This window comes from Kryptolebias marmoratus, unplaced genomic scaffold, assembly GCF_001649575.2.
Source record: "Kryptolebias marmoratus isolate JLee-2015 unplaced genomic scaffold, ASM164957v2 Scaffold76, whole genome shotgun sequence".
NCBI lineage: Eukaryota > Metazoa > Chordata > Actinopteri > Cyprinodontiformes > Rivulidae > Kryptolebias > Kryptolebias marmoratus.
In genome coordinates, this window is record NW_023665810.1 from 18697 (window position 1) to 28425 (window position 9729).

Sequence of the window (9729 nt, forward strand, 5' to 3'; positions counted from 1 at the left end):
AACAGGACCAGGTTTAGAGCTCCAACAGGACCAGGTTTAGAGCTCCAACAGGACCGGGTTTAGAGCTCCAACAGGACCAGGTTTAGAACTCCAAACAGGAACAGGTTTAGAGCTCCAACAGGACCGGGTTTAGAACTCCAAACAGGACCAGGTTTAAGATTAACTTTAATTTAAAGCTTCTTTCAGAAAAAAGGTCGTTTATTTGAAGTCTTCATTTAAGGTTTTGTTAAGGTCTGTTAACAACAATACAAAGGTTCTTTATGTCTCCTTTGTAGAGAATTCCTTTCACCGGATCCGTCCATGGTGGTCTGCAGGAGGGGAAGTCCATCATCGTCAGCGGACGGGTTCTGCCCCACGCCAACAGGTCCGCTCTTTATTCTGCCATCGTTTGTTGTTTCAGTAGAACCTGAATATGGTCCTGATTGAGCCGCTGTTGGTCGGTTTGTCCGCCTGTTCGCAGGATTATCTAAAAACCAGGGAACCAGTTTGGTGGTGATCTGGATCACGATCTGGATCGGTCTGTTCTATAAGAACCCTCTGGTCTTGGCGGATGTTTCTAGTTGTTAGGGTTTTCTTTGATTTCTTTTTTTATTTCTAACATTTTTTGAAATGATTAAAAACAAAAGTTTGAAGTAATGATTTCCATGTAAATGAGTGATAAATTGGACTAATGAGGACTTGATATAAATGACTTCCTGTTTTACTTAGCATTAAAATATTTCCACAGCTGATCACAGACCAATCGCTGAAAACCATAAAGTTTGATTTCACCACAAAATGTGAAAAAGTCACTGAAGAAGAGCTTTACGTTTGTGTTGGTATTTATCAAATGTTTTGAAGCTTTTAGGCGGAATCTCCATGGCAACCAGTGACTCATCAGATCCTGAGTCATTTGTTCATCATGGCCGCCACACAGAACTTTGAAGTGAACACAAGTCTCTGCACGGTTTAGGGTTTAAAGCCCAACAACTCATAAAGAGCAGACAGGAAGAGGTTTTAACCTGGAGTTTCAAAATAAAAGTCTGTTTCTGCCACAGTTTTAGAGAAGAAAGCTGATGGCTGTTTCATTTCTGCAGGTTCCATGTGAATCTACAGTGTGGGTCCAGAGCCGGCGCCGACATCGCTCTCCACGTGAACCCGCGATACGACGGGCAGCCGTACATGGTCACCAACACCTTCCAACATGGCTGCTGGGGTTCTGAGGAGAGGAAGCACAACCTCCCCCTCCCTTCAGGCTCCAACTTTACCCTGCAGATCACTGTGACCCGGGACTTCTACCAGGTCAGAACCAGCAGGTTCTCTGATAGACGAACAGGTGTTAGAAGAACTCAGATCGAGTTCTACAAACGTTTTAATTAATTATATTTAGATGTTAAAAAGCTCCTTAACACTGTGTGTTTTCTGTGGTTAGATCAGTGTGAACGGAGGAACCTTCATGGACTTCAGACACCGCCTGGCGTACCAGCAGGTGGACACCATCTCTGTGGACGGCAGCGTGGAAGTTTCCTCCATTTCCTTCATGAGTGCGGTGAGCTGGGTCTCGTTCAGTGATTCAGGTCCTCATAAAGCCAACTGCTGTGGTTTTCTGATGAACTCTGTTCTCCACAGGCCTTTCCTTCCCAGGCCTTTCCCACTCAGGCTGGCTTCCCGTCTTTCCCAGCATTCCCCCCCCAGCCGGGGTTTCCAGCACTGCCTGGGTTTGCTCCTTCCACGCCTGTAAGTAAAGATGAAAGCTCCACAGGAGGACTTGCTGAGGACTCGCTGAGGACTCAATGAGGACTCAATGAGGACTCAATGAGGACTCAATGAGGACTCAATGAGGACTCACTGAAGACTCACTGAGGACTCACTGAGGACTCACTAAAGAATCACTGAGGACTCGCTGAGGACTCTCTGAGCTTCTCTTATCTGTTATCTTGTGACTGATGAGGACTCGTTGAGGACTCACTGAGGATTCAATGAGGACTCGTTGAGGACTCACTGAGCTTCTCTTATCTGTTATCTTGTGATTGATGAGGACTCACTGAGGACTCACTGAGAACTCAATGAGGACTTGCTGAGGACTCGATGAGCTTCTCTTATCTGCTATCTTGTGACTGATGAGGACTCGTTAGGACTCACTGAGGACGCAATGAGGACTCCTTGAGGACTCACTGAGCTTCTCTTATCTGTTATCTTGTGATTGATGAGGACTCACTGAGGAGGCAATGAGGACTCGTTGAGGACTCACTGAGCTTCTATTATCTGTTATCTTGTGATTGATGAGGACTCACTGAGGACTCAATGAGGACTCACTGAGGACTCGATGAGCTTCTCTTATCTGCTATCTTGTGATTGATGAGGACTCACTGAGGACGCAATGAGGACTCCTTGAGGACTCACTGAGCTTCTCTTATCTGTTATCTTGTGATTGATGAGGACTCACTGAGGAGGCAATGAGGACTCACTAAGCTTCTCTTATCTGTTATCTTGTGATTGATGAGGACTCACTGAGGACTCAATGAGGACTCGCTGAGGACTCGATGAGCTTCTCTTATCTGCTATCTTGTGATTGATGAGGACTCACTGAGGATGCAATGAGGACTCGTTGAGGACTCACTGAGCTTCTCCTATCTGTTATCTTGTGTTTAGTTTTTCACAGGGTTGGTTTTATGTGGTCCAACACAACAGGCAGCAGTTTGATAAACCGTCACACATCATCTGTTGATTTGGGATTATTATCACTAAAATCCAGGAAATACAGGAAAACACTTTTACAGCATTTAAAATAAAATCACTTTAATTGAAATACAAAAAATCAGTGCTTTTTAAGAACAAGCAAAACATTTATTTTTTCTGTCCTGATGCATGCTCAATAATTCAGGTAGATTCATCTAAGCAGGTTGAGGTTCTTTGTTGAAACGTTTCATCTTTTATCCAAATGAGGAGCTGCGTCAAACTCAGTCCTTTAGACAGCTTTAGTCACAGAGTGAATGAATCAGTTTACAGTGAACGAATCAGTTCACAGAGTGAACGAACCAGTTCACAGAGTGAATGAATGTTCACAGAGTGAACGAACCAGTTCAAAGAGTGAACAAATCAGTTCACCTCAGTGAACGAACTGAACCTCTCTCTATCTCCCCCTGATAGAGAGGAGTAAAGAAATCTGTCTGTGAGGAGAACCCGTCCATCAATAAACAGGGATGGAGGCCTCTGTGTCCAACTGTCCTCCTACGGTGCTGTTACTGTGAGGATCGCTCAGCAAGCAGCCATCAGGGACCTGACAATCGGTCATTAGGCTCACGGTTCTTCTGCAGGTGAAGAACCATGAGACCATGGTCTCTGGGTAGAATCTGCTCTAACCAGGATGTTCTACATTCACTGACCTACTTTATCAGGTCCACCTTCCTGGTTCAGATGGTGTTCTGCAGTCTGACATTCACATAAATGCTGCTCGCTGCATATTCAGCTTTTTCGGACCATTCTCTGTAAATCGTAGAGATGGTTGCTGGTGCAAATCCAGCAGCTTCTGAATCTCTCTGACCAACACGCCAATTCAGTCACTTCTTTGTTTTTCCTTACAGGAAAAGACCTTATGTCTGTTTCAGTTTGTCCTTAGGGTTCTCTGTTTCTTCACAGGTGGTTCCTTACAAGAACTTCATCAGTGGTGGACTCCACCCCGGCAGAACCATCATGATCCAGGGAACCATCCTGTCCGGTGCCACCAGGTAACAAGTTAAACTGAGTGAGTTTATTTCCTGATGCAGGCATGTGGAAGGTCAGCATGGGTCATGAACTCCAATGAGAAGACTTTCAAGTTTCCAGAACTGCTGCACTTTGGTGAAGTTGTGAAACAATGTTTGAGCAGTTTTTATTTCCGCAGTAGCAGTTTGGTTCCTATAAACGGAAACTGAAGTGTAGAAACTCAGCTCTGTCATGAGATTGCTCAAGGAAGGTTTGACTTCCCGTTTCCTGCTTCAGGGTTCACTTTTTAAACCGAGTCAGCATGTAGTGTAGGTGAAAAGCAAAGGTATGTCGCACATCGAAATAACAGTCAGAGACTCGTTGGATTCCAGCCAAATACGGGGGATTTTTATTGACACAATTACTCTTGATCAGCTTGCCCCTAAATCCCAAAGTATCTTTGAAACAGGGCCTATTTATACAGATGTAATGCATTGATGTGTATTGCATACTTCTGACCACTTACGTAACTCCTACGACACTGAGTCTGGCTCAACCCATCTACAAATTAGACCCAGTGTGTTTCCTGTGTTCCAGGAAACATCTTGTTATCACCACCGCTGTTCCATGAAGTTCTGCCAAAAACAACCGGACACTCTTGACATTTGAACAGAGCTCCTTTTCCATATTTGGTGAACCCTGCAACATTTCTGTACTCTCCTCCACAGTAGGACACTCGATAGCATAGGTCCCAGAACCACTGGGGCCAGGGGGCCATTGGCCCCCCTACTTTCCGGCCCTGCCAGTGCGCTGCGTGTTCCCACCAGACGGCTGCACAGACTAACGTGTCTCTGTGTTTATATAGAGACAGAAGCACAAATAAAACCTACAGCATTGAGATCTGGACCCAATTCTTAAAGCTCCAGTCCAGGGTCATAACAGTCACCAAAAGGTTTCTGCAGATGCGACAGCGCGGAGTCGGGGTTGGGATCATTAACACATGAAAAAAGGCTCTGGCTCTGATACGTCCGTGTCTGGAACAATTCTGTCAAAAATGACATTGGAATTCTGTGTTTTATTGCCACATCTGGTCTAAATGCAATATTTACAGCATCTGTGGCGACATTTTCTTTCCAATGCACCACTGGGATGAAGAGAGAGAGAGAGGCTCATATTCGTTAACGGCTCCTCCAGTCAGACCAAATGCTCCACTTCGCCCAGAGAGCGGATACTTTTTGCTGTTAGGTCAAAAAAATAATGGTGCAATATATACATTTTTTTCAGCCAATTAATCGGGTCACAAAAATATCTACAATTACAGACATGCTGGCAGCGCAGGGACAAGGAACCCGATCCCTTTATAGTGAAGTTGTCAGGCTTCTCCGGCTGTATTTAACGGTCCGAACGTCAAATGTAATGGCTGAGCGGAGCTTCTCCAGCCTCCGTCGACTAAAAACCTCACTCCGGTCAACAATGACAGAACACCTTCTGTTTCTGCATATACACAAAGACTTCACTGATAACATGGGCCTCAGCAAAGTGTCAGCGAAAAGAGGCATACTTCGGAAACTTATTGTCATCATTACTCGTTATTAGTGTCATTAGGATGTAAATAGTTACAATGAGCGACATACTTATAAATAGCCTTGGAATAAATCTTTTTACTAATATAATGTTTGGTTATATGTTCCAAGTCTGACAAAGTTTATGTTGTTTTAATACCGAATGCTCTTAATTAGTTCCACCACTGTTGCTCAGATGTTGGATTCTTCCATCTCTGCCCGTGCGCATGTTATTTACCTGTGTTTACTTTTATTGTGGTCATTTATAAAGCTGTTGGTTGGTTAAACTAATTATCATTATTCATAATAATACATTGGAACAAAAAGTCATAGCTGAAAAAGCGTTTCATTATTCAGTTTTTATTGATGTTAGATGATGATTCGATGCATGTAAAATTAATAAGGTGACGAAACACTCCGGTGGCACCCCCACCTAGAAAATGAATCTTTTTCTGCTCCTAAAGGGTCAGACGTGTGGATTCGGTACAAGGCGAGTGTTGTTGTTTGACATGTCTGATGGTTCCTCCGTGGAACGGGCCGAGTCGTGTCACGGTGACCTAATCTGAGGTTCTGAGGTGTAAAGGATGCAGTGTGCAGGAAGACCAAAGATCCTTTTAGATAAGAGGTTCAACAACAAGAAGAGCCATGATGTGCCTGTAGGGGGCGGCCAAGAGCACGCCATCCTTTTAAAACACCAGAAGAGTCCTCGTCAGTTTCTTTCCGTTTGGATCGAAACCAAGAACACATTCAGACAGTTTGTTAGAGGAATCAGGTATAAACTACAGAAACTTTGTTCAGGAAGATAGTGGCTCCTCCCACAACGAGTCCAGTCCGGTTTCAGAACCCGTCCTCTGTCCTTTCAGGTTCCACGTGAATCTGAGCCACCCGTCGGGGATCGCTCTGCATTACAACCCTCGTTTTAACGAGAACGCCGTGGTCCGAAACACCAAGCTGTTGGACAGGTGGAGCTCGGAGGAACGGGGCGGGGGCATGCCCTTCCAGTGGGGACAGCCTTTCACGGTACGTTAAAATAAGAACACCTCACCGGCCTCCAGATGTTTTTCTCTCAGTTTCAGGCCCATCAGAACCTTCTGCTGCTCACGGGCAAAGAAGTTCTGATAGTTTTCACTCAGACACGGTTTGTCTGAGGCTTACTTTTTACTCTGTGGTTACCATGGTGACCATAATGCCCCCTGGCAACATTTCTCTTCTACAAGCATTTTTCAGTGTTCAGATCTTCTTCCAGGTAATCTTCAGCTGAAGGATTTAACGTTTTCTGGAACGTCTGCTCGTTTCAGCTGACCTTCATCTGTGAGAACAACGTGTTCCGGGTGGTGGTGAACGGGATGCAGGCGCACGTCTACAACCACCGCTTCACCCCACTCAGCAACATCAACATCCTGGAGATCGACGGGGACGTCCAGCTGAGCTCCGTCAGCCTGTGAACAGCCTGCAGAGGTTCTCCTCAGCACCCATCTGTGTTCCTGCTTTCCTTCTGGAGAACCAGAGGTTCTCCTCAGCAGCCATCTGTGTTCCTGCTTTCCTTCTGGCTTCCTCCTTTTAAATCTTCGTCAGAACCAGACGAGTGTTTCAGATTCAGTCGGCTGCTTGAAGCAGAGACGAGTCTAAGCTGATAAAACACATGAACTCATTAACCAGAGTTGGTCTGAATAAAACTGACTGCTTAATCTTTAACTTCTGCAATTTTATTCTCGTTAAACTTTAACTCGACACGTTTACTAACTGCGATGCTTTGAAAATGTTCAGTTATGATATAATTCATTAAATGAGGAGATAGACCTGTACGCTTCTTGCATCAATAAAACATCTTCTAAATTCACGAGTCGCTTCTTTAACCTGGGATCATCTGCAGAACCGGCGGCTTGGTTTGATTTCTGCTTCACTTTTAAACAAACAAAAACACATTCATGGTTTTATTCACAAACTGACATCAGCTGCTCTGAAGCTCTGACAAACAGGAAGTGATGTAACAGCTCAGCTGACACTGAATGGTCCACAGTTTTACAGCAAGGACTGAATGAAATGAGCCGGACGTCCAATCACACGACAGGAACAGCTACGCCTCTGTTACCATGGAGACAGGTCTGAACCGTTTCCATGGAAACCAGAGGCTGTCACTCCGACCTGTTTCCACCACTGTTCACTCCTCGTCCCTCTTTATGCTCCGCCCCCTCCTCCTCGCCGCCCCGGCCGAACTGACGCCTGCTGAGCCTCTCGGGGTCATGAGACGCCATGTCGCTGAAGTCTCTGAAGATGTCTTGAAACGTCTCGTCGTCTCCTGAGGAAGAAGAGTGTCGAGTTAGTGAGCCGTGCCGCGGTACGTTCAGGGGTCAGGAGCCATGCTGGGCTGCGGTGCGTTCAGGGTTCACTGACCTGCAGAACCGAAGACCCCCTCAGAATCTCTCATCTCCTCGTTCATCCGGGCCATACGCAGCCTGCAACACAGGAACACATGTAGTTTCCATCAGAGTGACACCTCTTCACTTCACACACAATCTGTGACAAGAAGCAACGACAGACGATCGGCCATCATGTCCCGGAGCCAGATGCTGAAAGAACATCTGGGATCAATAACCATCATAAATCACATGACTGCAGTCCTCTGCTCTGATTGGTTCTGATGCTCCAGTTCAACTGTTCTTCCTGGTTCCCCTGATGCTTCATCACGGCCCGAGCCAATCAGAGGCAGGCAGGGGTGGATCTCCACCTCTGATTGGCTCTGGTCTGTTCGACAGGCACGTAGCTTTGAATCTTGTGGTTCAACTCATCATTTATTTATAAAGTGCTTCAAAAACCAAAGTGCTGCCTAATGTTCGTGCTCACTGGAGTTATACAGCCGTTTAAAAAGGTACGTTTCTAGCAGACCTCAGAGACAAGAGTATTCCAGAGCCGAGGACCTCCCCGGGTCACAAACCAAGTCCTTGGAAGAACTAAGAGCTCCTGATCTGTAGATCTGAGAGGTGCCAGAACATTTAGACCTTTAAAAACTAAACAATTCTAAATGAAGCAGGCAGCCGGTGAAGGGAAGCTAAAATCTGTGGGATATGTTCACGTTTCATCCCCGTCAGCAGACGGGCAGCTGACCGGTCCGTCCCACGATATAGACAGTTGCAGTCGTCCAGCCTAGAAGTGATGAAGGACATTAGGACAGAGACAGTCCTTGACTTTACAGCCTCAGGTGAGAAAAGACTGAGCTGTTTGTTATGTTAAAAAGCTGTCCCTCTTCCTGACACAGACTTTGTCTTTGATTCATTGGTCTGCAGGAGTTTGTCTGTTGTCTTCTAACTAAACGCCGTCCCGTCCGCTCAGCAGCTCATCGGGGGTCCATCTGTCCCGGCCGGTCTCAGGTCATCGGGGGTCCATTTGTCCCGGCCGGTCTCAGGTCATCGGGGGTCCATCTGTCCCGGCCGGTCTCAGGTCATATTAGTCTGCAGACCTCACAGCTCAGGTTTCATGGAGAGAAACGTACGTCCCCACCTCAGACGGGGACAGTCTTTGTCCAACAGGACGAACAGACATGAGACTCACAGCGTGACGATGTCTGCGTTGGCTGTTTCCACGGCGATGGCCAGCGGGTCCTGCCCCCTCTCGTCCACGGCGTACTGATTGGCTCCTCTCTTCAGCAGCAAACACACCTGTCTGCGTGGACCAATCAGAGCGAGGCGCCTTGTTAACAGCGTTCTCTCTGTGGGAGCAGCTGAGCGCCGGTTCAGTGCGTAATTACCCCGTGTGTGTGGCAGCGGCGGCGGCGTGCAGCGCTCCCCGGCCCCTCAGGTCTCTGTGGTTGATGTTTGCTCCGTTCTGCAGCAGGAACTCACAGGCCAACAGCGACCCCTGCAGACGGCGCCGACAAACTGACATTTACAGCCAATACATGCATCCAAAACATTTCTCCGACAATCTGACGCCATCTCACCCCGACCGCCGCTCCGATCAGAGCCGTTCGACCCTCCTCCTCACCGATGCTGCTGTTGACCTCCGCACCTTCAGCCAGGGCTGTCGCCATGGCAACAAGATCCCCCGCCACCGAGGCCCCGTACAGACGCAGGTTGGCCTCGTCTTTCTGACGCCCTGAAGCAAGAACAAACGTTGTGATGGAGAAACAGAAAGTCCCGGCTGAATGACTCGTTAACGGTCGGACTTACGATCTGTGTCTGCGCTGCGCCGAACGAACTTCTTCTCCACGTATTTGTCTCTGATCCACGCTTCCTTCTCTGCTCTGAAAGGAAGAACCATCAGAACGGGTTCTGTTCAGGAACCAGCTGAACAGAACCTTCTTACCTCAGACTGCTGGGTTCTGGTTTGGCCCGCCCCTCCTCAGAACACCGAGCCTCGTAGATCCGGTTCACGACATCGTTTCCCAAAACGCAGAGCAGCTGAAGGAGAGGAAGAGGAAGTCATCATCATCATCATCATCATCATCATCCTGATCCGACAGGTAAACACAGGTGTGCTCCTGACAGCTGGACCACAACATCAGAGC

The 9729-nt window shown here is 47.1% G+C and overlaps 2 protein-coding genes across 3 annotated transcripts; one reads left to right on the plus strand and one right to left on the minus strand.

Moving 5' to 3' along the window:
• Window positions 1–275: 275 nt before the first annotated feature.
• Window positions 276–7065, plus strand: LOC108229097 (galectin-9; the record flags this gene model as incomplete). The annotated part of the gene is given in 7 exon segments (XM_025003404.1): window positions 276–364; window positions 1077–1281; window positions 1412–1528; window positions 1609–1716; window positions 3619–3707; window positions 6089–6245; window positions 6524–7065. Coding segments are annotated over 7 exon segments (912 nt in total), but the record flags the coding sequence as incomplete, so codon positions are not given.
• LOC108229098 (arf-GAP with coiled-coil, ANK repeat and PH domain-containing protein 2-like) lies at window positions 5566–9723 on the minus strand. 2 transcript variants are annotated; one of them, XM_037974478.1, is made up of 7 exons: window positions 9528–9723; window positions 9392–9460; window positions 9163–9317; window positions 8971–9080; window positions 8775–8885; window positions 7620–7681; window positions 5566–7524 (listed from the first exon to the last, which is right to left on the minus strand). In XM_037974478.1, exons 3-7 carry the CDS (start codon window positions 9250–9252, stop codon window positions 7361–7363), a joined length of 537 nt encoding a protein of 178 aa, XP_037830406.1. In that variant the 5' UTR covers window positions 9253–9317; window positions 9392–9460; window positions 9528–9723; the 3' UTR covers window positions 5566–7360. The 2 variants fall into 2 exon arrangements, with proteins under 2 accessions (XP_037830406.1, XP_017260244.3); XM_017404755.3 differs by having other exon boundaries at window positions 9392–9465.
• Window positions 9724–9729: the final 6 nt, after the last annotated feature.

Bases quoted from the DNA above. Each gene is read 5' to 3' on its own strand.
- LOC108229098 (XM_037974478.1), bottom strand. From the start codon at position 9,252: ATGGCGACAGCCCTGGCTGAAGGTGCGGAGGTCAACAGCAGCATCGGT. The intron at 7,682-8,774 runs GTGAGTCTCATG...CCTGTGTTGCAG, and splicing joins AACGCAGACATCGTCACGCT to GCTGCGTATGGCCCGGATGA. The intron at 7,525-7,619 runs GTCAGTGAACCC...CTTCTTCCTCAG, and splicing joins GGGGGTCTTCGGTTCTGCAG to GAGACGACGAGACGTTTCAA.